Source organism: Podarcis raffonei, chromosome 2 (assembly GCF_027172205.1).
Source record: "Podarcis raffonei isolate rPodRaf1 chromosome 2, rPodRaf1.pri, whole genome shotgun sequence".
Classification (NCBI taxonomy): Eukaryota; Metazoa; Chordata; class Lepidosauria; order Squamata; family Lacertidae; genus Podarcis; species Podarcis raffonei.
In genome coordinates this window covers 87924633-87952036 of record NC_070603.1, presented here as the reverse complement: position 1 = coordinate 87952036, position 27404 = coordinate 87924633, and the positions used below count along the sequence as shown (strand labels likewise).

The 27404-nt window shown below is 42.2% G+C and overlaps 1 protein-coding gene across 1 annotated transcript in view; it reads left to right on the top strand.

Annotated features, from left to right (window-relative positions):
• Window positions 1-23053, top strand: part of UROC1 (urocanate hydratase 1) — a 50386-nt gene extending 27333 nt beyond the window's left edge. The window contains exons 13-20 of the mRNA XM_053378032.1: window positions 461-533; window positions 2384-2505; window positions 8521-8591; window positions 10924-11022; window positions 12879-12978; window positions 15524-15605; window positions 21436-21535; window positions 22783-23053. Coding sequence (XP_053234007.1) covers window positions 461-533; window positions 2384-2505; window positions 8521-8591; window positions 10924-11022; window positions 12879-12978; window positions 15524-15605; window positions 21436-21535; window positions 22783-22923 — 788 coding nt within the window. The 3' untranslated portion in view covers window positions 22924-23053. The remainder of the gene's footprint in view (window positions 1-460; window positions 534-2383; window positions 2506-8520; window positions 8592-10923; window positions 11023-12878; window positions 12979-15523; window positions 15606-21435; window positions 21536-22782) is intronic.
• The last annotated feature ends 4351 nt before the right edge of the window (window positions 23054-27404 follow it).

Sequence of the window (27404 nt, the reverse complement as noted above, 5' to 3'; positions counted from 1 at the left end):
CAAGAACAGGGGTGCTCCCCATGTTGCACATTTTCTACAGGAAAGGGGGGCGCTTTTCTGTGTAGGAAAAAGCATGTAACCATTGGTATATGATGATCTCACATTCAAGAAGAATCACATGTGAGTTTCATGTTAATTTCTCCTGCATGCAATACCTACTGTGTGGCATTTAAAATGTATAACTTTTTCCAATATGCCCCACTGTCAGCCAGTTGGAGAGCTATCCAATCCTGCTCACCCAAACCCTGTCTGTAAAACTCTGGCAAAAGGGTTGAATCATCATCATCATCATCATCATCATCATCACATTTATATCCTATTTTTCTGCAGTCATATCCAGCACAACATGCAAAGCAGCATAATTCCATATCCAATAATAATAACAACAACTGTGTAGGGCTTTAAAGGTAAAAAAACCCCAGCACTTTAAATTGAAACCTATATTTAAATTGTTCCAAAGGTGCTGACATCGAGAAAAGAGGTACCAGCAAAGCTGAATTTCGATACCCTTCTTACGTCCAACACATTATGGGGTATGTAGGAGAGAATAAAATGTGGAACACCAATGTAGAAAGAAGACTTGAATCTTGTGCTTTGGGTGGGGATTAGGAAGAGAAGGAGAAAGACACTGAATGAGTTTTCCTGTTTGGGACCATTTTTTGTCATTCCTGTATATTCATAAAAACTGAATTGTCTTTTGTGATTAAATAATCTGTCGGTAGACCAGAAGCTATAAGATGGGTTCTTAAAAGCTGCAGTTCACAAAAGGTTTCTTAGCTGCCCTTCACCGTACAGTCCCGGGGAAGATTACAACAGAATATACAATAATGAAAATAGATAAAACCACCAGAGTTATAAAAACTAAATGAAACCATTCCAGATAGAACAGAACAGTAAAAATTCAGCGAAAGAGGTCGGTCCCATAAAACAAAATTCCTTAGTTGTCAAAGGCCAGAGTGCATCTTCAGCACATGGAGAAAACTGTTAAGTGAAGATGCTAAACACACGTCAGTGAAAAGGGTCTTCCACAATTTGGGGGCTTTACTTCCCTGTACTTTTGAGGGTGAAGGTACTATCAAGAGAACCCTCTCTGCAGATCTTTAACACCCAAGAACGTCAGTAGGAGTGAAGATGGTCTTTCAGATATTTGGGACCTAAGTTGCTATAGGGCTTTAAACACTAATGTGAGCTCCTTGAATAGAGAAGCTCGTCCCATTTGCCACTCTGTCATGTGGATATGAACATGTATAGAGAGCTGGTGGGGATTTATCAGACAAATTCTGCGCTGGAGGAAAGTATAGTGGTACCTTGGGTTAAGAACTTAATTCATTCTGGAGGTCCATTCTTAACCTGAAACTGTTCTTAACCTGAGTTACCACTTTAGCTAATGAGGCCTCCTGCTGCTGCCATGCTGCCGCCGCCGCACGATTTCTGTTCTCATCCTGAAGCAAAGTTCTTAACCTGAGGTACTATTTCTGGGTTAGCAGAGTCTGTAACCTGAAGCCTCTGTAACCTGAAGCATCTGTAACACGAGGTACCACTGTAATGAGAGAATCGAGCAAGAGAGATGAAACACTTGAGAGACAAAACGCAGTGTGTTCCAAGACTTAACTTACTCCCCCACTTTTCTTTTTTCTTTTTGCACCCCAGAGAATATAGACCAGCTAACACATCTTAAATGTAAATTATAGGGCATTCCAAAGGGAAATCCCTGCCTTTTCCACACTCCTTTCCTGGGCTCCTGGTTTCATGCTGCATTACTAAACCAGGAATTACTAAACCCACCCTAGCTGCTAACTATGAATGTAGTTGAAGAATAAAATATATGTTGTATCCAACCGAGTTCTTCTACCCATTGAAATGAATGGACATGACTAACCTAGGTCCATTACAGGTGACAACCATTTTAGGTGTGTCCAACTGATGCATAATTGCAGGTGTGTGGGTCCTTTTGGACTGGGAAGAGGGTGAAATGGGGACTAAATGCACTTATGCGTGCTTTTGCATGCCCTGCCAACATATGCAGGGGCCGGGAAGAGAAGCCCTGCAGGAAATGTTGTTGCCTGTAATTTCAATGGGTCTACTCTGAGTAGAAGAAATTAGCTGGTTGCTTCTTCACTTAAACCTCCCTGTTCTTCTGTCAGAACGTGCTTATGACAGGTGTGATACCCACGAACAGAAACAGTAGCTTACATCTGTAAAGCCTTGGTGGAAATTCAAAAATAATGGCCCGAAGAACTTAGTGTTTGGATTAGTGTGTTTTTTTAAAATAGCTGGAATTCTTTCATCTTCAGTTAATGAAAGAAAAGCATTGCTAACTGCCAGGATAAATATGGCAGGAATTTCAGCTATCTTCTAATCGTGAAACATATTCCCTTCCCAGTGACATTTTTTCTTTGGGATTTGGACCATTCCGTTGGGTTTGTACCTCAGGCAACCCAGAAGATTTGGCAACCACCGACTTCATTGCAACATCAGTGCTTGAGAAAGCTGTGCTTCAGGGAGGTAAGACGACCCATTTTCTAGTATGGAAGGTGAATCTGGGATATGGATAAACCTACCTGCAGTCTATTGTGTCTTGCAACTAAGACCATAAATACCAAATTATTATCCACTTCAAGGTAAATTTCCCAGACAGACACATCTTCTGGGCGCAAAATGTCAGAAGTGCCCTGATGGATCAGGCCAAGGACACATCCAGCCCAGCACTCTGTTCTCACAGAGGCCAACCAGAGGCCTTTGAGGAGCCCTCATGCAGGACATGAGCAAAATGGCACTCTCCCCATCTGTAATTCCCAGCAACCGGTGTTCTAAGGCATGCTGCCTCTGACAGTTCACATATGTCTTTTATAGCCATTGGAACTTCTCGCCATTTCTACGTGTATTTGCAGGGTCATTGACATCTGCAACCTCTTCCTCTATTACAGGCAACAAAACCAAGTAAATCTTGAGTAGAAACATCAAGAGGAGGCCAGAGTGACTGACAGAGTGTAGGGCTCAGAGTGGGAGATCTGGGGTAAAATGAGAGGTTGTATTTAACATAGCATTAAGACTAATGCTCCATCAGCACAAGGATTTCTATTTGCACAATATAATGTTCTCCTCTCCCCCCGCAACCACTGTGTGCCTCCTAAATCTGCTCGGGAGTTCCACCAACCCTCCAGGGAAGATTTGAAGATGGAAAGCACAGGGGGGGGGGAGGGGAGGAAATTGCACTAGTGGTAATCCTTGCATGAGTTCAGTTATTTAGTTGAATACCACCCCATCTATGCAACTGAGCTTTTGGGGAATAAGATCGGACGCAGATACGACAGACTGAATTAAATATAATATTTTCATACAATGAGGTCATATACCTGATGACACACTGGAAGCAAAATAATTCATGTTGTCATACTTAAGGACTGAACAGCGGTTTCGCCATATGAAGTCTTCATTACTTGGCTTTCTGATCTTGACATCTCTTGGCTGGTTTGCTGGCAAAGGATTGAAGACTTCCTGTAAGATGGGAGTGGGCAACCAGTGGCTGCACATGGCCCTCAGCCTAATTTAATGTGGCCCTCGGCCTAATTTCAAAGTCCCTCTGCAAGGGATAGTTTTAGACTTCTGGCAAGAGTGGTCTGTTCTTCTGCCAGCAACCTGTTTGGTGGAATGGAGGAGGGAGTGAAAGAGAAAAAGGAGGGCCAGAGAGAGAGAGAATGAGAGAGGATGAGAGAGAAGGTGTAGACCTACCCACATATAGTTCTAGTCCTGCCCTCTGCCAGCATACAGCCCCTGACACCTGAGAAAATGTGCCCCTCAATATTAACAAAGTTTGCTAACCCCACTACAATACTTTAAATATGATTTTAATTTATTTAATTTTAAGGAAATGAGTAGATGTGAGCAAATTGCTGGCAATTTAAAAAAGAGCACCTTTGCCTAATAACACACATAGAAAGCTGCAATACTAAGGCAGACCATAGTTCAACTAGCTCAATATGGCTTGTAGTAACTGGCAATAGCGCCAGAGTTTCAGACGGGTATCACCCAGCCCTACCTGGTTTCATAGAGAGTCTTTCCTAGCTCATACCTGGGGATGCTAGGGGTTGCACCTGGGACTTTTTGAATGCAAGGAGCATGTTCTACCATTGAACTATGGTCCTTCTGCAAAGGTACCTCTTCCCCCTGCCCATATGGAACTATAGGGGGCCTGCAAAAGACTATTTTGTTTTGTGCGATTGGGTGATGACAAACACAGTGACAAGCTGGAACGCTCTCATTCTCACAGTGCAGATATTCCCGGAAGGTATGGCATCCGACCCTAGAAAGACTGCCTTGACTTTCCCACCATTCAAGGGGGGATAGAGACCCAAACTATTTTAATGCCAGATAAAGCTGTAAGGCTGTGTCTCACAAGAAAGTGCCCATCAGAATTGTGTGTGTGTGTATATGTGTGTATATATAGACATTTTAAAAATCCAGCTGACTGAAGGAGATTAGGTTGCATCTCAGTTATTGAATTTGTTGTTGTGCTTGGCAGAGCAATGGACAGAGGAATTCAGCGAGAAACAACTACTGAATTTCAGTGGAGTGGATGTCTAATAAGATGAACCTTTCTAGGAATCCCCTTTGACCTCTTTGTTACTGAATGCTCTGTTATGTTCAGCTATGCTATAGCTAGAAGCAGAACTTCAGCTACAGTCCTCATCTTCAAGAGTGACATATTGGAAGGTTGAGAAAGCCTGTTGAATGGATCTCTGCAGGGTTTGTTAACATGGGGAAATGTCTGCTTGCTTTACCTTGGACCTTGCTGCAACCCAAACCACGTTTACCATTCTTTTGGAAAAGTTCCAGAAGTGGAGGGATTATGGTGTGGTCAATGTGAGCTGAGTGGCAAAAACTGTGCCTGTGGTGAAGCAAACACACAGTGGCTTCACTGTGAACCAAATTCCTCCTGGTTCCAGTCAACCCATATTCTCCATATGGACATATGAATTGCCTCTTTGTCTTCCACAGATAGGTACAGAACATGGCCTCATGGGATCCATTTTTGACACACCAAGTCAGCAACTTTAGATCAAGCTGGCCATTGAGTGGCTGGTTAATAGCTACAGTCACTCCTTTGTTGGGCCATTCAAACACTCCTCTTGTGGAATGTGCATATCATTAGTATAATGACTAAAACAAAATTCCAATTCTTTGAATTTGGGACATTCCACATTCAGGCTCCTAGCCATACACTGTCATTCTGAAGAAGGGAAGCTGCCTCTGTTTTAAATAACAACAACAACAACAACAACAACAACAACAACAACAACAACAACAATAATAAAAAATAATAATAATTTTATCAAGCAGAATTGAAAAGGAATGCCAAAAACTGTAAAGACCGAAACCTGTCACATTATTTATTTATTATTTTAAAAAATGTTTTTGCCTTGCTATTTCCTTTAAGATGTTGTTGTTGTTTAGTCGTTTAGTCGTGTCTGACTCTTCATGACCCCATGGACCAGAGCACGCCAGGCACCTCTATCCTCCACTACCTCCCGCAGTTTGGTCAAACTCATGCTGGTAACCTCGAAAACACTATCCAACTATCTCGTCCTCTGTCGCCCCCTTCTCCTTGTGCCCTCCATCTTTCCCAGCATCAGTGTCTTCTCCAGGGAGTCTTCTCTTCTCATGAGGTGGCCAAAGTACTGGAGCCTCAGCTTCACGATCTGTCCTTCCAGTGAGCACTCAGGGCTGATTTCCTTAAGAATGGATGCGTTTGATCTTCTTGCAGTCCATGGGACTCTCAAGAGTCTCCTCCAGCACCAAAATTCAAAAGCATCAATTCTTCGGCGATCTGCCTTCTTTATGGTCCAGCTCTCACTTCCATACATCACTACTGGGAAAACCATGGCTTTAACTATACGGACCTTTGTTGGCAAGGTGACGTCTCTACTTCTCAAGATGCTGTCTAGGCCTGTCATTGCCCTTCTCCCAAGAAGCAGGCGTCTTTTAATTTTGTGGCTGCTGTCACCATCTGCAGTGATCATGGAGCCCAAGAAAGTAAAAAAAAAGAAAAAAAAAGATACTCAAGGTGATTTGCCACATGACAGAAGAAGCATTTAAATAATCAGTTAAAATGCAAACTAATAGACGAGGGGTAACCAACGTGGTGCTTTTTCCAGATGCTTCTGAACTACATCTCCTATCATCCCTGATCATTGGCCATAACAATATCTGGTTCTGATGCAAACTGGAGTTCAAAACCATCTAGGGGGCACCACATTGGCACCTGTAGACAGATAAAGTAGTTACAGCAGGTAAAGCACTTCAAGTATTGGATGTTTCAGGAGAGGTTGTCACTAATGACTTGGCAGGTTAGATGCCTACTGCAAAGGAAGGTCCTCGCATAGTGAGGACAGAAAGTAACCAAAGAGGGGGCAAAGTGAGCTTTCTTAGGTGGAGAGTTATGCAGCCATAGAAAAGGTGTCCCAGTCCTAAGCCATTTGGGGCTTTAACAGTCGTAAACAGCTATTTAATATATTTTTCATAGAATGTGCAGAAAGGCCACCACAGGGAGAACTTTTAGATCTGCTCTAATCACATCAAATGAAAAGTTTTCCTGTGAGGTCAATTGCCTCACAGTCAGGTGTGAGCTACTGATGAGTAGCCAAGTGATTCTCATGCACAGTGAGCAAGCCCTTAAACTTTATAGCCTTTGATGCTATATGCCACACCATGCTATGAAGCAGAAAGAAGGACTACCACACAATGTGAAGCAGAAGGAAAAGATATGAGGACCAAGACCAATCTTCAGCTAAGAACCTTGTTAACCCACTAGACTAATTCTAGACTAATTAGGACTAGACTAATTCTTGGTGCCTGTGGCAACCCTCAGAACTATAGCTACTACAAGCAAATAGGCTTCTGTGAAGCAGAATGCCCAGGATACTTTGGTTTTTGTGCATTAACCTATATAAAGTGTTAGACTGAATCATAGTCTAATGCTGGTGTTTTGCACCACGCACTCAAATGTGATTATGGTTGCTTCCTGCAACGTTCTTAAAGTCAAAATTAGTATGTCCAAGGTTATCCCGTTGAAGTGACACTCTGTAAAAATTGGAATATCTGCTGAGAAATGATGACCTCTCTGCATCAAGGCTGGCGTGGGAGTGAAATTGTCTTTACCGGTTTTATGTGAAGAATGTGCTTTCCTGTGTATATTTGGAGAGGCTTGGATGATGTAAAAATAAAATACAAAATAACTCTCAGGCTAGGGAGTCAGTTTCCTTGCTGACACAAATAATGTGGCTGAGATCACAACATACTTTTAGTATCTTCTGGAACCTAAATAAAGATCGGCAAGCAGCAGAGGCAACAAAGTAAATTGATAAAGGATCAGTTTCATGAGAAAAGAGGCAACTTTCCCCCCTTTTTATTTTAAATGTGAGACTCAGCAATTCAGGAAGGATTTTCAAAGTTAAGCTAATGAGAGGTCAGTGATTCTACCTAGGAAGGGTGAATGAATTGCCGCACTTGGACAGAAGAGAAGTGGGGAGTCCATGCTTGTTCCTTGAGCTGTTTTGCACCCCAGATATACCATGTTTGTTTTCCAGGGTGATCTAAAGCCTTTCAGAGATATTCATACTCCCTTTTGTATTTGTTCTGTCATATTTTGCAAAAGCCCTTTAAACACATTTTTTCATTCAATTCTCCCAATGTCCTTGTATAGGATAGTTCCCTATGGAATTTAAAATGCAGTATAATTCTCCTGAGGAAGCAGATGTCTTATTCATGGTTATTAAAAAGACTGGCATATTAATCCTCAATGCTTAATTAAAGGATCTTGCAGCTGAACTGCAAGCATCATGGAAGAGATCATGCCTGGGCAGGCTTAAAATAATGTCTCCTCAGTATTGGTGCAGATATTTGACATTTATCTCTGGCAGTTGATTATATTTGGTCATGAACATGCTATCTTGCTTTTGTTATTTTATTGGAAACCGCTTTGGGATTACAGTGTGATGAAGGGTGGTTTATTAATTTGCTAAATAGATAAAGTACAGTGGTACCTCAGGTTACAAACACCTTGGGTTACAAACACTTCAGGTTACAGTCTCCGCTAACCCAGAAGTAGTACCTTGGGTTAAGTACTTTACCTCAGGATGAGAACAGAAATCACGTGGCGGTGGCGCAGTGGCAGCGGGAGGCCCCATTAGCTAAAGTGGTACCTCAGGTTAAGAACGGTTTCAGGTTAAGAACGGTAAATTATTTCCTTTGCCTCTAGACCGTGCATGTTTATGTGCAAGCCAAGCCTAGTGGCAATCAATCAATCAATCAATCAATCATCAATCAATCAATCAATCGTTTATCCACCCTCCATTCCTATTTAACTTGTCATCTTAAAGGTGCTCATGCCTTTTTCATTCCCTGTATCTTATTCTCTATATAGTGTATCTAGGTGCTGGCCTCTGGAGTTACCACATGGCTTAGGCTGCAATGTACTCACTTTATGAGCCATTTTGTCCCCTCTCCCCTCCTCTTGTCCAGTGACTGCATCTGTGAAGCAGCAATACTCCGATAACATCCGCTGGATCCAGGAAGCCAGGAGGCACAATTTGGTATGTGGATCCAGCCAACTAAAAGAATGACTGTGTGCACTGCTCAGATTCAGTGCCATCATTTTAAAGGGCATAGTTTCCAAATGGAAGACTAAGCCCAATCAAAAGCCTAAAACTGTTGTCTTGGTAAATGGTTGTCTCTGTGTTCTCAGTACCAGAATCTCACTGGCACCTTCCTAAAGCAATTTACGTAAAGGCAGAAAGAAAGAAAAACAGAGTGGGGCTATAGTATGCAGGTTTGTGTATGTGATATTTGCCTTGGCCTCCAGGCCTCTGAAAAAAAAATAAATCACCTTCTGGATACAGAGGCATCTCACACTCCTACATTCATGAGCATCCCAGTTCACACTATCACATTTTCCTCATTCATTTGTGGCCTGAGTGGATCAGACAGCATGTGATAAAATGGCCATGTGGCTATGCTGCCTTCTGCATTTTGAATCACATTTGCCACATCATTGCAAAGCTGCCATCATTGGGCTGAGCAATGATGTGGCTTGCAAGGAGGAATAAACTAATTCTCTCAGTTCTGCTCCATGAAACGTCTGAAATTATGACATTCCTTTTGGTTCCATTCCAGTTGAGTAATAATAGCACTTCCAGTTTTTGGAATAGAATGGATTTTGTGCATGTGTCCAAAATGAAGAAATACATAAACCTTTTCCTAAAAAAATAATAATCCATCTCTCTCTCTTTTTTAAAAAAGTAAAAACAAATTGGCCAGAATTGCACCTCTAATTCACTTAAGGGTGTGTGCGATTTCTGCCAAGTCCACCTCCATATGCAGCTGCTCCAAGCTGCATTCCCACACCATTCCCAAGAACCAACAACAACCCATGGGATCAAATCTTTGGGATCACAGTGGGCTGTGGAAGGGGGGGGAGGGGAGAGCAGGAAAGTCCCATACTATGAACACAAATTCTGTTTCAAAGGTAAGTTAGGGTCCAAGCCATTGCTTGTATTTTTATTGTTGTTTTTAATGTTTGCAATATCACAATTTGTAGACAACTGCAATTGCTAATTTTTTTGGGGGGGATCAGAATTGAGGTGCCTTTTGCGGGGAGTTCATTTTTAAAATTTGAATTTTTTCTTTAACTACAAAGATACAAGGTTTGAAAACAGTTTACAGGTTTTATTTCCAATTAAGCATACACACATTATGTTAAAGAAAAGATGCAGAAAAGAGAGGAATCTCCTCTTGTTGGCTTGCCAAATTCTGGAAATTTACCTCCAGAACAATAACAGATTTTTATTTTTGCTCCATTAAACATATCTGACTCAGTGGAACCTCAAAATCTGGGTTGGAACTCTGCAGAGGTGGATTATCTAAGTAGCCCTGGTTGCAAGTTTGGCTATATGCAGAATCCAGCCTAGTTCTATTCAGGTCACTAGTTCTCATTAAGGTGATAAACATGCATGCAGGGCGTACCTTTCATGATGGATTGTTTTTTATACGAAAATCCTTGTCCCTGACACCTATTTTCCTTTGCATGGAGAAACATTAAAACATTTGAGGCGCCCCATCTGCAATCTGAAGTAGCCCAGCTCAGACACAGATTTATTACCGGTACTTTAGCAAAAACTAGGCCATAGTTGCTGCACTAACTGGGTCATGTAAATTGGAAGGGGCTTTGGAAAATTTCCAAGCTAACAGGACTTTCAGGGAATATTTTCATTTCTGGCAGGCAGACCTTTAAAGAAAAAGTGCTTTCAGGCAGTCCAAGGCAGCCAATGTGTGATTTATTCTTATGATGAGCATTAGTCCTTCAGCACCAAAAGTCAAGCATGAATCCCAAAGTATGGGTAAACTACCCACTGCTATTTTTGTCCAACATTAGAAATGTTTCAAATGACACTCTATCAAATGACCTAAACGTGAAGAGCTTAAGTGCTAAAGCTCTAGGATTGGGATGAACCAGGTGTTGCCAAACTCTGGGAGCCTGGGAGGCACATTTGCAAACCAGATAAACTGTTGCTGGGGCCACACATGCACCACAACTGTGCACCCAGACACAATAAAAGGCTTCTTCAATAAACATCTGAAGGCAGCCCTGTACTGCATAGGGAAGCTTTTAATGTGCGATGTTTTGCTGTGGTTTTATAATTTGCTTGAAGCCACCCAGAGTGGCTGGGGAAACCCAGTCAGATGGGCGGCATATAAATAAATTATTATTATTATTTATTAATTATTATTATTATTGTTATTATTATTATTTCAAGCCTAATGGCATCATCATAATATAATCATTGAAGATGTGTATTGTGAGGAAGAGCAATGTTGCTGGCTCACATCTAGAGCATTGGAGATATTTCTATTATTTCTATTTTCTAGGTTGTGGGTTCCCAAGCCAGAATTTTGTACTCAGATCAGAAGGGTCGTGTTGCTATTGCACTGGCTATTAACCGAAGCATCGCCGAAGGAAAAATTAAGGTACATTCCCTTTGCATATGTCACTTTGGTGTGACCTGCTTCTTTTCCTCTAGCATACAAGATTGGCCTGTGATGGAAAAAGCCACATGGTTCCACTATCTAGTAAATACACGTTGAACACCACCCACATTGGCAGGATAAGATAAAACATTGGGACAAGGATATTTCCTTTAAAAAAGCAAACCACCTGAAGCAAATGAATGTGCAGCAGAATAACAAAGAATATTGGGTTGAAATTGTGGGATGTGAAACACAGAGCAGTCAAATACAACATTCCTAGAGTGGACATAAAAGGGGGTGTCTGGACCAGCCAGTCGGAACTTCCTGTTTCCTCCTGGGCTGGGACATACTTCCTCTACATGTGACCAGAGGTGGGCATGACCTCACCTATGCAGGTAACAAAATACCTCAGCGGAGGCAGCCATATCTCTCTCTGACTCCATTCCTCGAAGAAGCAACATCTGCTTAGTTTGAGATGCTTTCTTAGCTTCCAAGAGAGGACAAAAGAACTATCTCCTTATGGGATAGATTCCTGGTGTATATATTTTGTAACCTAAGTTTGTCTTCTGGGATCCATTTGTGAACAGAATGTGAGTAAACTATTTTATATAATTTTATACTAGACTGTGTTGTGTCTAATCTTTTTATGAGGGAATAAGGGAGAATTACCAAGAAACTTATTTTAGAGGCTTAAACAAGCCTGGCAGAGACGTTATCCGCTGTACAAGTTTAAAAAAAGGTATGTTACTCTGCTAAATTGTAGAACTTGTTAACACAAGTTGGGAAGGATATAATTTAACAATATATCCGCTCCTGCCTCCTTGAACATTCCCACAGAAATGAAGTTGGCTCTAACACTAACCACATGGTGTCATAAGGTTTTGTATAAAATGTGGGGGGTTTTAAATTTATTTCTAAACCCAACTCCTTTTTTAAAACCTGTTAGGAATGACCAGTGGTTTTCACAGATATTCCTTCCTACTTATTTCAATACAACGATTCATGGCAGAGAAATGTGGCTAAAGTATTGTTTCTGTCCAGGGGGCATACAATAGGAAATGACCGTGCATATCAGCTTTCAGTATTAGACCCCAGGATCTTTCTTGGAAACTCCAGAATGGCCTATTAATATAAGATACTTTTATCAATCAAGACTGACTATAAATGAAAAACGTAGGGCGAGGTTAAACCCTCATGCCGAACTATCAGCTCTCTCTCTCTGCATGATCTAATGTCATGGTTTCCATCTTTATAAGTGCACTACAAGCAGACCACATAATTTGCTAGCAGCCTAAAACAGGGCCATGCTCCATATCTTTCCACTTCAATAAGTTTAAGCTTTTTATCAAACACAAGCACTCACCGCTAAAGTCTTTCCCTGAGAAGATGTCAGCTGGTACCTCCATCTGGACTGGTCTCCATGCTAAAATAATTTACAGCAGGGATTGAGGATGAAGATAATCCTTTAATCTTGCCAGAAGATCAGAAACAAAAATTTGTTCTCTTCACCAGGTCTGTCATTTCTGACCCATCCCATTAGAGATCCATGCCAGATGGCAATAGGGAATTCTGGGAGTGATTTAGGTTTGAAACCCTATGCCAACTTAACTAGGAGCAAGCCCCATTGAACTCAACGGGCCTTATTTTGGAGCAAGTATTTTTGGAATCTAAAAGGGTGGATTTTGTGATAACTCCTTCCCCGGTCTTTCTGCTGCCATGTTACCTGGAGTTATGCCATAGTTTGGTTTAGTGTACATTTGTCAACTGAGGCTCTTCCTTTTAAATAGGAAGAGTGATCTGTTCCCACCCACCCTAGTTCTGACTGCTCTCTCCTCAGCTTTTATTTTATATTGCAGGCACCAGTTGTCCTTAGTCGAGATCACCATGATGTAAGCGGGACAGACAGTCCTTACAGAGAAACGTCGAACATCTATGATGGATCAGCATTTTGTGCAGGTAAGCTGAATAAGTGCATAGTCTCTTTTGAGCGATCAGAATTGATTAAGGTGCGAAAAATAATTTCGCTGAATAGCATGGAGAGTTTTAGTCTGGTAGGTAAGATTTCCTGCTACACAGGTTGCCCGCAATTCAGTGATGTCAAAATAGGGGGTGAGGGAGATGCTGAATCATCCTTGGCTTGGAAGGTTAACTAGGTTATGGTAGTCTGAACTTCCATAGGGAATATCCTACTTTTTCTGAGGCAGTAAGTAGACAGAGATGGCATAAGCATGCACAGGGCGAGGTTAAAAAAAAAAGGAGTTGTAAAAATAGCATATTCTTTACATCTAGAGTACAGAACTTGAGTGCACAACTTAGACTAGGATACTGTAAACATTATATTCTAACTATTTATAATGTAAATGGCCATTACCCCATCAATACACAGGGAGCTAATTCAAAGAAGGACAAAGCGCCCGTCCCTGAATAAAAGAGAGAATTTCAGAATCTACAGCTATTCTCGCCCCTGAATGACAAGCTGAACCCGCTGGTATTCCCATCTCTACCCAGCTAACCAAGATCCCAGCATCTGATAGGCGGAGCCACTAGAAATTAAACAAAATGTCAGGTGTCAGTTCAATGAATACATTTGTGGCAGTTCAAAACATAAAAATGCAGATATCCTGCCTAGTGGAGGGAAGGGGAAGAAAGGCCGATGATTAAATCACTGTGGAAATTCTCCTCCCTCCCAAGATTCTGAACATTTAATGGTTGGCACCTGTCTGTCTTGGGAGACCACGGAGGAGTGCACTTTCAGGGGTGAAGTCAAACCACTGGAGGGTTACATTGCTTGCTGTGGCTGTAGAGACCGATACTGGAGAGATATTTTTTGTTGCAGCTGGGGCAGATGAAAGTGTCCAGATGCACCATGGTGTTTCTTCTCTCTGCGCTCCTCCCAGCAGTGTGGTGTAGTGGTTTAGAGTGGTAGACTCATAATCTGGTGAACCGGGTTCGCTTCCCCGCTCCTCCACATGCAGCTGCTGGGTGACCTTGGGCCAGTCACACTTCTTTGAAGTCTCTCAGCCCCACTCACCTCACAGAGTGTTTGTTGTGGGGGAGGAAGGGAAAGGAGAATGTTAGCCTCTTTGAGACTCCTTCAGGTAGTGATAAAGCGGGATATCAAATCCAAACTCCTCTTCTTCTTCTTCATTCCTCCTCTGGTTACTGCTATGGGTACACACCTTGACTGCCTATCTCCAAGCACTGTGGTCGTCTGCAAGGGGTTCCCACATGTCAGGGCTGATGTTGCCAGCATGCATGTCATGTTTGCAGACATCTTTGTAATACCTTCAGTTGCCCTGGATCACCTGTTTATTGCACACTCTTCCTGATTTGTTTGCACAAAGTTTGTGAGGCACTTAGATGACACCAGCTGTTTGTTGAACATTCAGTCTTATTTGTGGGGATGCTGCATTATCTCACCTTTTTCAGTGCATTTCCCCATCAATTCCCTTATTGGGAATGTTTGTGCAAGACCACAAAATCAACTTTAATTGTGCAGTCTGTATTTGCTAGTGTGTGGCTGAATCTTGCCCTCCATCCCCCAAAAACAACATTCTAGAAACGCCCTTAGATATTTTCCAGGACAAGGAATTTGCTTGTAAATAATAACATTCCATTTTTATATGGTTGAATTTCAGATAAGCTGAAGTTACTTAAGAAGTGTTTATCAGTTTTATAAGTACACATAACATGAGAAAATGCATTTATATTTTTATTTAAAGGATTGTATTTTTATTTAAAGGCAGCCTTTCGGGGCAAAAGCCCTCCCAAGGCAATTTACAGCCACTGTAAACATACTTACTCGAAGCCAGTTAAATTAAACAAGAAACATCCAGCCTGCCCCAAACTGAATAACTCAGAGACATACTAAAATGCATCAGCAGTGCCTACAATCTATCACAAAGTGAAGTCCATTCTCAAGGAAAGGCCTTCAGAGATGTGATATTTCCAAGGATTTCAACAGGCTCTGGAGAAGATTGTGTTCTGTTATGCCTGGGTTGGGGAGTCTGTTATCTCCTAGATGTTGCTAGACTTCAGCGCTCATAATCCCCGACCATTAGTCATGCTGGCTGGCGCTGCCTGCCTGCTCACCTGTCTGAGGGAAGGACAGGTCATGAGCCAGCATAGTGATGCTCATAAGGAGGAGAAGCAGAAGCAGACACTCCTTGGGCTGCCTGCCCTGGTCAGGCCTATTCCTCATAGTTCAGGTGACTCACTAAGGATGTCTTGAGTTCCGGAATTAGCACTGGCTGTGCTTTAAATTGCTATGGCATCTGGCAGCAATCTCAAGTTTGCCACACAGATCTGCTACCATCGCATTTGCTTTAGCCCTCTGGCAACAATGTTAGGGCAATGTGATAGCTGGCATGGAAACAGTCAATTAAATGAAGAAAGAAAGGAAAGCTTTGGGTTCACAGCTGCAAGTCTATTATGCGCCTTCCCCCACATTAACCTAAGAATCCCCATGCTTCAGTAATTCATCTGCTTTCTCACTCCACAGATATGGCTGTTCAGAATTTTGTGGGAGACTCATTCAGAGGAGCCACCTGGGTTGCCTTGCACAACGGCGGTGGCGTTGGCTGGTAAGGAGAATTTGTCTTCAAAAGGAAGGGAGAAGTCATTTCCTGAGTGCCATGCGGCTGCAGCAAAAAACAGCAATGGTTGTAGGGCAACAGGATTGAGCTGCTGAAGGACATGCCTTCATGGGAGTCTCCATTGCTTCTGTTTCAAACTTTATAAACGACAAAGGGTAGTGTGGCATGTTAACATGCATAGTGTGGCATAAGCTTTCGTTGATGACAGTCTGATGTGGACTCATGAAAGCTTATGCCGTGACAAATTAAAGTGCCACACTTTGTTGTTTTTGCTGAAGCAGCCTAACACAGTTACTCCTCTGGAAAGACTTTAAAACAGTGAAGGGGAACCTGTGGCCCTCCAGATGTTGTGGGGTTCCAACTCCCTTAACCAGCAATAGCCAGTAGTCAGGGATAGTGGGGGATGGAAGTCCAGGAACATGCAGAGGACCACAGGTTCTCCATCTGTGCTTTAGAAACACATCAAGGTGCCCCACACAATCTCTATGCAAGTTAATGGAAACTGAGGAACAGTTGTGCTTTTATACAGCTCCAATGGGATTCATGCAGCACAGCCCATTATTGTGGGCTGCCTTTGAATGAATTTACAGTATTAGCTGCCTTCAGAGTGCAAAACCAGGATAAGAATGGTTTAAGTAGACTCTGCTGGAGTTTGAGGTTTCTTTTTATTGATTAATGTTGCAAGATTCTCTGCTAATTCATTCCCAGATCTTTAAAAAAGTCCTAGATGTTAAGACAGTGAGCACTGCATTCAGTGGAAAACTGACAACTATTATGGTAGTTTCGAGGTTTTCTTTCTTTCTTTCTTTCTTTCTTTCTTTCTTTCTTTCTTTCTCTTTCTAAATAGAACTTGCTTCCAACACCATATTAACTTGCCTAGTTCTTCAGGGTGCCAGTGGATGAGATGCATTTCAATTCCCCGCAAGCTGCATTTAAACCTGTGACCTTTGGACCCCAATATAACATGTCCATATGCTAAAATGCAGCAAGGGATCGCTGATACAAAACAGGTCAGGTGCCAGTCTGCTTTTTCCTCCGCTCTCACTCCAATTAGTTTTAGCTTTTCTTTCTTTCTTTTTTTAGGAGCAAATTAAACCTTTTTTCTGTGGGCACTGAACCTGGAAGATTTCTTAGAGCAAGATATCCTCCCCAAGCTCTTAGTTAGGCACAACAGTCCCTGCTCCTTTCCTTTGCCTCAACCTTGCAGCGCTTGTCCATTGAGGTTTTCACCCATTCTGCTATCCTGGTTCCTGTTGTTCCTGCTGGCAGACATAAATGATCACAGGAACCACACAGTCTATATTCAGCTAGTACAGCTAGCTTCCTGGAATGGTAATGGGTTGTTGTGGAAGTTGTAGTTCAACATCTGAAGTGACATAGATTCCCCCATCCCTGCTCCATACCAATGGTGGAACATATGCCTGCGCTGCCCAGGGCGGGCACGCTCCCAAAGGGGGCAGGGCATGGAGGGTGCCCTCCTCCTTACCACAGTTCAGGGCAGGAGAGGGGTGGGGCAGCTGCTGCTCACTCTCCTGCTCTCAGCAGCCAGGTGATGATGATGAGTTTGGATTTGATATCCCGCTTTATCACTACCCGAAGGAGTCTCAAAGCGGCTAACATTCTCCTTTCCCTTCTTCCCCCACAACAAACACTCTGTGAGGTGAGTGGGGCTGAGAGACCTCAAAGAAGTGTGACTGGCTCAAGGTCACCCAGCGGCTGCATGTGGAGGAGCGGGGAATCGAACCCGGTTCCCCAGATTACGAGTCTATCACTCTTAACCACTACACAACACTAGCTGCTGCGGCCAGGTGCGCCTTGCCCATAGCTCTCAACTTTTCCCTTTTCTTGCGAGGAATCCTATTAGGAATAATGGAATTTCCCTTAAAAAAACGGAAACGTTGACAGCTATGGCCTTGCCATGGCTGAGGATGACTGCTCTCTGTCGCCTGGTCACCGGGTGCAAGGTGTGCCACCCACTAGCCTGCCATTTTGTCACCCCCCTCAGTCATGACACCCAGGGTGGACCGCAACCCCCTTCCTACGCCTCTGGTCCAGACTATACTGAGCTAGATGGACCAATTGCCTTATTCAGAATCAGGCACCTTTCTGTGGGTTGTATCCAATGAAGTTGGCCTGTTAGCACAAGGACTTCCACCTGTACAATGAGACTTCTGCCCTCTTGTGTTTCTTCTAACATGTAATTCTGTCCCAGTCAAAAGATAACACGGTCTGATTTCAATGAGGTAAATATGCAATTTAAGCTCATACTTTCCATTGGCTACTTTGCACTAAATAGGAAGGGTAAAAAAGCACTAGTGATAGTACTTCACTCTCCATGGTGGCTGTCTGCATTGCCCATTAGAAGGAATCAAGGTGATCTGAAGTTTGAGGCTGGTGGGGACTGCAGACTGCTCAGAAAGTTCATTTTTTAAAAGGGGTTACTACCAGTTCCAGTTCACCCCCTCCAAAATGGAGCTAATTCCATTACAGTTCAAGACACAATGCACTCATGTGGTCCTCACATTTTTTTCAGCCTTCAAAATTTTTACAAGCTGCTCTGCTGATGTTTTACATATAAGTAATAAGACTAAGTAAGCATCAAAACATTCACACACGGTACAATGTGAAGAATTGCTTTATTTGTTTCCCCCAACAATTATGATCTTTAAGCTAAAACAAAATCACTTTCCAGATACGTAAAAATGGAAAATGCAGTGACCACAATCAGATGCAGAGCTGTGTGATGAAACCCATATAAACTAAAATAAAATCACGTTCAACTAACCTGGGAATTACGGGAACTATTTTCAGGTGTGAGTCAGAGAATTTTGAATTAATTCAGTGAATTAATCAGTGAATTAGTTCATGCCCAGCACTGGGATTGGCTGCATTGGATCCATGCATCTGGTCCTTGAAAACTCCATCATTCAGACATGCTTTTTTTCAATCTTTCATCAGTTCATGATAAAATGTGTGTGCTGTCTTATGTCTGTGAGGCTGAGCATTCCATTGTCAATATTGCTGGCTAGAGAACTGACAGATCTGAACTGCAGTGTTTTTACCAATGGATAAACACATGGATTTATCAGCCACTTCTAATATGCATGTTTTAGTTTCCTTTCCACAAATTTTTATTCTTCCTTCAGAGACTTAAGTGATATTTTTGTTTATAGGCTGATAATCATGCCGCCTAAACAGAGCTAAACATTAATTACTTACTCACATGAATCGGAATCCTTTTACTATTAGCTGGAGCATATAGGGAGTTACATTAGGGTTGGCCATTGTTAGGGCAGCTCAGTTCTGAAAGCCCATTTATTAGCAGGAGGCCAAAGTGACTTGTAGCAACAAAGAGACAGAGGCAATTTACCAAATGAAGTACACAGTCAACAGTGTGATGTCTTGATTGCAAGAGGGGCCTGGAGTTCTTTGATCACCTTGGATGGAGACATCTGGAAATTATAGGAGCTAGCTTAGGTCAAAATGCCACATCTTTCTTTAATTATTTGAATATATGACCCAGTACTAATGAGGGCAAAGCGCTCTCCAATAAAAGTGAGAAGACTTGTTGGAAAATTCAGCTTAACAAACATGACTTGTTGTAAGTTTAATTTATGAGCATTTTTAGGCATGTGGAGTGGGGCAAACCTGGACCTCACTGTCTTAGCTATTGAACTGCTTGGCAGAATTCTAGATTTGACTCTAGTAGGAGAAACTTAGAAACTGATTCTGACCAGGCATCACACAGAGATAGGTGGAGGAACTACAGCACTTGGGAAAGCATTTTAAATTGGTGCTTAATCTCAGCATTGCCTGAACATCTAGCTATTTTTTACTCATATCATGCTGGCCTCTGTGGCAATACTGATTTGGTCCCTGAAGACATTTCCCTGGCAACATTAGTTGAATCTCAGTTCACTGTGTGGCTACTTTAATCCATTTTAAGAACTTCCAGCCATGTTAGCCTTCAACAAAAATAGAGGAAAGTCTTGTAGCACCTTAAACACCAACAAATGACAAGCAAACACTTTTGTGGATTGCATCTGATGGTGGAAGCTCATGCCATAATGAATTTTTTAGTCTTTAAAATGCAACAAGAATCTTTCTTTGTTTGCGGTTGTAAAATCTAACCCTTTACACATAACCTTGTCGTCCATTCTGTCTATTTCAGGTATATCCAGTATTTTAAGGTATATCCAGTTTTCCTCTGGAGCAGAATTTCACCTCCCTCTCGTCCCACCCCAAACCTGCTCCAGAGAGTTGGGGCCCCCCAGAGCAGTGGTGGGGTGTGTGCGCACAGGATACAAGCAGGGGAGGAGAGGGAGAGAATCTTTTGTTGGCTGAGCAGAAGTCATTCTGCTCATTGGATACTTTGTTAGATGCAAACCTATGCATTTTAGAATGCTTACACAACTTAGGCTTCAGCCTTGGTCAAATTCTTGTTGAGTTAAATAGAGTTGAAACTAGTTTATTGTGGTTGTAGTCTAAAACTTTCTTTAAAGAACAGTGGGGTGGGATTTTACAGAGCTTTCCAGCTAACTGTTTTCTGTGTTTGACTCGCACCTGGGCATCTAAGAAAAGTAGCACAGTCTTTAATTACTTTTTTCCCCAGCTGCAGCCTCTACATATGAAGGCACCCTTAAAGTATCAGCTTCTGCTCTGTTTAATCTGTTATCATCTCGGCTTTAAAAACATTTGAAGGCCTTCAGCCACATTTACAGCATGTGTTACAGGTTATAGAGTCCGCTGAGTTCTGCTTTGTCCCCGTTATCCACAATAACTAAAATAGGAACATCCAGATATGATGTAGTATACATTTAAGTACCAGGCAGACGTTGAGAATCAGCTACCTGGGGTAAAGAACAGGCAGTGACCATCCCTTTCACGCCTTACTTGTGAACTTCCAGGAGCATCTGTATGCAGAGTGCAGTGGTACCTCGGTTTATGAACCTAATCAGTTCCGGAAGTCCATTCTTAAACCAAAGCCGTTCTTAAACCGAGGCTCGCTTTCCCTAATGAGGCCTCCTGCCGCCTGTGCCCTTTGACCGTTTGGCTTCCGTTCGTAGTTCGCTAACCAGAACACTACTTCCGGTTTTGCGGAGTTCCTATACCAAAGAGTTCGTAAAGAGGGTTGTTCTTAAACCGAGTTACCACTGTACTGGACTAGATTGACACTTGCAAAGGGCAAACGTCATGCTCTTATGACTTGTCAGCAAGGTAACATGAAAACAAATCCCCCAATAACAAAGCCTGGAGGAACTGGGGAAAAAACAACCTATTCATTAAATAATTAATGAAAGAATACTTTCTCATAATTCCATTAGGACCCTATTCCAAGGTCTTTATTCATATTCCAAAGTGGCCATTGCCACCACAGCAACTGAATTCCACACTGCAGTGTAATAAACTTCAATAGCCACAGCCTGGCCTTTGAGAAACCCAGTAACTTTAGCCACTTAATCATCAGACATGCAGGCATTTTCATTATTTGTTTAAACAAGTACTTGTTTGGACTATCTTGTACTCAGGAGAATTACAGCAAGCTCAACCCTTGGCACTGGCACTTTAATAAGAATTGGTCTTGCTGGCTGGGCATAGTGTGGGAAAAGGCAAAATCCTTATCCTGCACCAGGATTCTCAGAGTCCATTACTTGAACTGGCTATTTGCCATCAGTTAAATGTGCCCAATTACAGCACTGTTCTAGGTCGAATACGTATCTTTCATTCCTCCCAAATGTGTGTCTGATTGTAGTGCACTGGCATGTGATTTATTCGACTCCAAAAAAGTGATTAAAAAAATAAATAATTCATTTTAAAGGGGAGAAGTGATAAACGGAGGATTTGGCCTTGTCCTGGATGGCTCAGCAGATGCAGAAGAACGTGCGAAGATGATGCTAAGCTGGGATGTTTGCAATGGAGTAAGCCAATATGCTTGATCTGCTTTTTCTGAAATATTGCTTGGGTGTTTGTTTGTTTTTAAATGTATTGAAAAATACAGAATTTCATAAATGTCTTAGTAAGTTCACGTGAAATCACAAAGTGTCATTTCCTCGGCTAGCTATTTTCTAATGAAATGTAGCACTTGCAGCTTTAGTAAGGTCTCCAGGAGTTTGTCCTGTACAACGTTCTAAAAAACAGCCATAGTCCTGTGCAGTGAGGAATATGGCTCCAGTTTAGCTCCAGTAGCTGAAGGTTTTTTCTTGTGGAGGCAGGTCAGTGTTACTGGGTCTTGGATTCGGGGTCTTTAATTTTGCAGGAGGGATTTGAGCAACTGAAAACCATCCTGCTTTAGTGGACATAGTCAATTTATCATGCAGGACTCAAAAGGGATTTGCTCTGCATGTAACTCCCTTTATCACTGCTGAAAGAGATGTAGGTATGTCATATAGGAAGTTAATCTTTAGGCTTGAGCCACTGAGGAACACTCTTAATAAGCCTCGTTTATCAGAGGCAGATGATAAAAACAGCAGCCCGTAAACAAAGCTTGAACTGATGCGATAACTGCAGGATTCCTCCAGGCGCTTTCCTCAAATTTGAACACTTTAAATCTGATTTTCAAACCCTCAAAGCACAGTGTTTTCCTAGCCTCTTTAAATGTGGGAAAGGCTTTATCACTGTACTCAGTCAGTTTTAGGAGTGCTTAGCTCCGTGTAACACCTCCCCATATAACGAGCAGCGATTGCTCAAGAAATGCCTGTATCTAAAATGAAACATATTACAGATCACCTTAGTATTTCCATTACATCAGAGGGAACCTTGTGAAACACCCTGTTGATACTGTGACTGCCTGTGGTTAGTGCTGGCCAATAATCTTGTAACTGGAACTAAAACATACCAGGTTTACTTTAAAGGGGGGCAGGGACAGCCAAGGCAGGCATAGGCAAACTTGGCCCTCCAGATGTTTGTGGCCTACAACTCCCATAATCCCTAGCTAACAGGACCAGTGGTCAGGGATGATGGGAATTGTAGTCCCAAAACATCTGGAGGGCTGAGTTTGCCTATGCCTGGCCAAGGGGGTGAAGGAGCTAGATACTGTACTGAGAAATCAAATGTGTTAAAAATGAGAACCATTTGATTAGAAGTGTTCTCCTACGATTGACATAGCTGAGAGACAAATAACTCTTTTCTTAATTTATACCCATTTATTTTTGTTCCCTATGGACAGGTTGCTAGACGCTGTTGGTCCGGCAACAACAATGCATATGAAACCATCTGCCAAGCCATGCAGAAAGACAAGAAGCTTAAGGTGACTCTTCCACATAAGGTGGTAGATGACAATATCCTGGAACAAGCCTTGAGTTGTTAACCTTACACTAAATTTTTTATTCTGCCTTTTTTAAACAACAGCAACAGGCTTTGAACAATGCTCTTCTGGTCTTCAACAAGCCTTAGTTAAGTTGGCATAATAAACACGCCTCTGAGTTTGCCTTCCAGGACAGTGGACCCTTTTTATTTTCATTTTTTGGAAACTCCAACCTACTTAACATTCACCAGTAACGGACATATTTCCATCGCATCACAGTGAATGTTTCCCAACCAAAGAATCTATCCAGCATGAGTTGTATTGTCAACATCTGTGATTGTTTGTCAGTCTAGAAATCCAAGCACAAGAAATAAGGACACACATGTTCCATTTCTAATGCTCTTTAAAGCAACCCATTTTTCAGGTTTGTAGTCAAAATCCAGCATTGTTATTATGAGAATATTTATGCCTATGTGTCAGCACTTCAGCTGCTCAGGAGGGTCTGACACGGGCCCCCATTGGAAATCCATTTACAGTGGTACCTCGGGTTACATACGCTTCAGGTTACACACTCCGCTAACCTAGAAATAGTGCTTCAGGTTAAGAACTTTGCTTCAGGATGAGAACAGAAATTGTGCTCTGGCGGCGCGGCGGCAGCAGGAGGCCCCATTAGCTAAAGTGGTGCTTCAGGTTAAGAACAGTTTCAGGTTAAGAACGGACCTCCGGAACGAATTAAGTTCTTAACCCGAGGTACCACTGTATTTGTTGATTTGGATACCCGGTTCCTTAGCTAATTTATATACACAAGGGTGAAGCATTCACTTAATTGTTTGCCTGCATGATTTGCCTTCCAAGCACTATGGATGGATGGATCAGAGTTGTCCCACAACCCATTCTTCACTCACCTCCCCTGAATTCTACTGTTTGTCCATCCCCTTGCTTATATCCCTATCTGTCTATCAGGGATGTGAGAACTCACCATCACCACCACATTGCATTCCTTGTCATCCTGTCTCATAGCATCATTCATCTCCTCTCCAACATCATCTCCAGCCATAAAAAAGGAAAGAACATGCCACCATTTTGCACCACAGTTTGCAAATGGCCTACAGAAGAGTTGGTGCCTTTTGGTCCTGCCACAGCTGTGATGGGGTTGTGGCTGCTAGCTGGAATGGAGGCAGGAATGGGCCTTGGCTGCTGGTGGTCGAGATCTTTTCAGGCTGACAGAGCTGCAGTGATGAATCACACTCGGTGGTGATATATCCAATGTGAAAATTGCTCACAGTTGTATCTCTTAGGTCACAAAAGCTACTTCTCTGTTCAGAACATTCCTGACTAGATGCCAGATCACACACATACACAGTGATATATTATCTTCATGTGCTTTTGATTTTGGAATTTGCCAATAAATTTAAAAGCTCCCGGTTCTATTGGAGCTTACCCACACCCAGTTTGCATGCAGACAATGCCAAATATTTCAACATCTCACTTAAAAGCTTTTGGCCATAGATTGTAAAGCCAGATATTTAGCTTCATCAGTGACATCAGAGAAGGGAGGGCTCCTTCCTTGTTAGTTGTTGTTTATTATTTTAGTTGAACCCCAAGATCCAGTAACCAGAGGCTGGTACAACAGACAAACAGTCAGAATTAAAGAACAGCATGCCTCTGAGCACATTCTGAGGCTAGGAATCTGATTTCAGTACAAGAACTGATCAGTCCTTTCACAAAAAGGTCAGAACCCGATTAGCTTTCTTCGTTTCCGCAACCTAGGTGAGGAAAGACACTTTTCTGTTGCTATTTCAATGTGCTAATAATGAGATGTAAATAATCACCCCCCCCAAAGAGTAATGTAATTATTAATTGTTAATCTAGAATAGTTAACCATCAACTAAATAGTTAACTAAATAGTTCAAACTGCTTTTTATAAAGTAGTTGTAAGACATGAAAAGTGGCAGAACCATGGGTTTAATTACTGAACGCTGCATAGATACTGGGTAAATTGGGGGTCTCAATTTCTGCCATACTTGCTCATGGAATCACCTTGGTTAAAATTATGTAGAAAACACACTCTGTTTGCACCTAAAGTTGCTTCCAATAAATGATTCTGTGAACAGAAACTGCCTCATTTGATTTCCCTTCTTGTGCAGGGGGTGTAGAAGAGGCTGAACTAGATGACATTTGGTTCCTTCATAACTGCGATTCATTGCAAGGTTTTTTCCTCCTTCCATGGTTTTGTGCCAGCGGAATGCAGTTCAATTTAAGCTGTCAATGAATTGTATCTCACTGAATAGCCCAAGCGAGCTCTACAATAGAGACTTAAGGACACCCTGTTCCCAATAATGGGTTGTTGCTTTTTAAAAAGACGCTTATAAAGATTTTATATAAATATAAAGACAATATTTTGACAAGATATAATAAACATATTTGTGGCCAATATCCCTCATATGAATTTGGATATACTAAAACTGCATCAACAAAGCAAACTATGTAAATAACTTTTCTGGGTACAGATATATTCATTATAAAGGCAGATAAATTAATGAGCAGAAATGGGGTTGTGTAGATATGTTGATACTGCAAATTGTTTGTTCACAAACTAAAATAACAAACCAAGATCATATGGTGGCATGGTTTGTTATGACATCCAAATCAGGCCTTTATGTCTCTTAATTTAACAAATTACAGCACTGAATACAATGACAGATGATCCATTGTGACACGGCCAGATTAATTTTTGAGTTTACCATGTTATAATATGCAGGTCCATCATGAAGCATATGGAATTCCAACAGAAAATGCTCAGCATCACTTAGCTTTTCCTCATGGCGGTTTTAGATACTTGTTTTGCTTAGCAGTTGCTTGGATTAGCAAAGTTGTGGCTAGGAATGTGCAAATGTGTCAGTTATGGTTTCTCATTTTTCCAGTCTTAATTTCAGTTCTCCACATTCCCACATCAGTTTGCAGATTTTCTTTTAAGAGTCTTCATGAATATTATTCAGCATTATAGGGCAAATGTGCAAGCAATTTTCACCAGTGAATATTTGGGTACTATGTTCACTAATATATCTGAGGTCCTTCTTTGTGTGCCCTCTCCATGGGAGGTGCAGAGCCTGGAAACATAAGATTGGGCCTTTTCAGTGGTGGCTCCCTGCGTGTGGAATGCTTCCCCCAGGGAGGCATGTGTAGTTCCACCTTCATCTGTTTTTAGGTGCTAAAGGCTTATCTTTACCTGCTTTTAGCTGGCTTCCAGGTTGCTTTGGGACACTTTTTGAAAAAAGTGACTAACAAATGATAGACAGACAGATGGATTTTTTGTACCCTATACCTAGTATATGAATTTTTGTACTCATTAATTCATTGCAGAATTCAGAGAAGTTTGAATCTTGAAGGATGGCTGAGTGTTTGGTTCACACACCATTTCAGGAAGTGCCAATTTAGCAGAGAAACCTTTAAATGTGAACTGAATTGAATTTCTCTCCACTGCCCCGGTGATTGTGCCACACTCATATTGTAGCAGGTGTATGAAATAACCTAGCAATACAGAAAGGGGGCAGTTTCAGAAAGCTTTAGAAATAATGCAGTTGGCTAAGCATGAGATCGTCCATTTCATAATAACAAAGATGTGTTGTGATGATTTTTTAAAAAAAGTTCAAAAAATCACAATGTGTCAAAAGTTAGGACCAACATGTAATTTTTTTCCAGGGTGGTATAGCACCACCTGCTGCTTAAATGATATTGCAGCAATTCCAGTTGTGGATATTTTTGGTGCAGTACCGTATTTTTCGCACCATAGGATGCACTTTTCCCCTCCTAAAAAGTAAGGGAAAATGTGTGTGCGTCCTATGGAGCGAATGCAGGGGGGAGGCAGGCGGGAAAAGCCCCCAAGAGCTGCACACAAGCTCCGTGCGCTCTTGCGGACTTTTCCACAGGAGGGAGAAGGGACTGACTGGCCGCATCAGTCCCTTCTCCCACCTCCCAGAAAAGCCAGGAGAAGCCGCGATCTCTTTAAAGGAGTTGCGCGGCTTCTGCCGGTTTTGCGGGAGGTGGGTGAATCCTCCCAGTAAAGCCAGGAAAGCCCTGCGCAGCGTCTCCCGGCAAGGAGAGGCTGCACGGGGCTATGGAGTCTTTAGCCCCACGCAGCCTCTTCTGGCAAGGAGAGGCTGCGTGGGGCTAAAGGGGAAGCCAAAACAGCGAGCGGGATCCATCCTGCTCGCTGCCTTGGCTTGTGCCATAGCTGCGCGAAACCCCTCCGGCAGGGAGAGGTTGTGCGCATCCTGTACGCTGCCCTTTGGGGCTGGGGGGGAAATTTTTTTTTCTTGATTTCCCCCCCTAAAAACTGGGTGCGCCCTATGGTCCAATGTGCCCTATGGTGCAAAAAATACGGTATTTTTGATTTTTGGAGAGTAGTAATTTGGAGAGAGAGGAAGGAGGCTTTTAAAGGGTGCTCCCCACCTACACGATTTTCAGTTTGTGTAGGGTGCCTGAACCCGTGTAAAGTGGGGCGTCATCTGTACGTGGTGGGAATACATCACGTTTTTTTACAA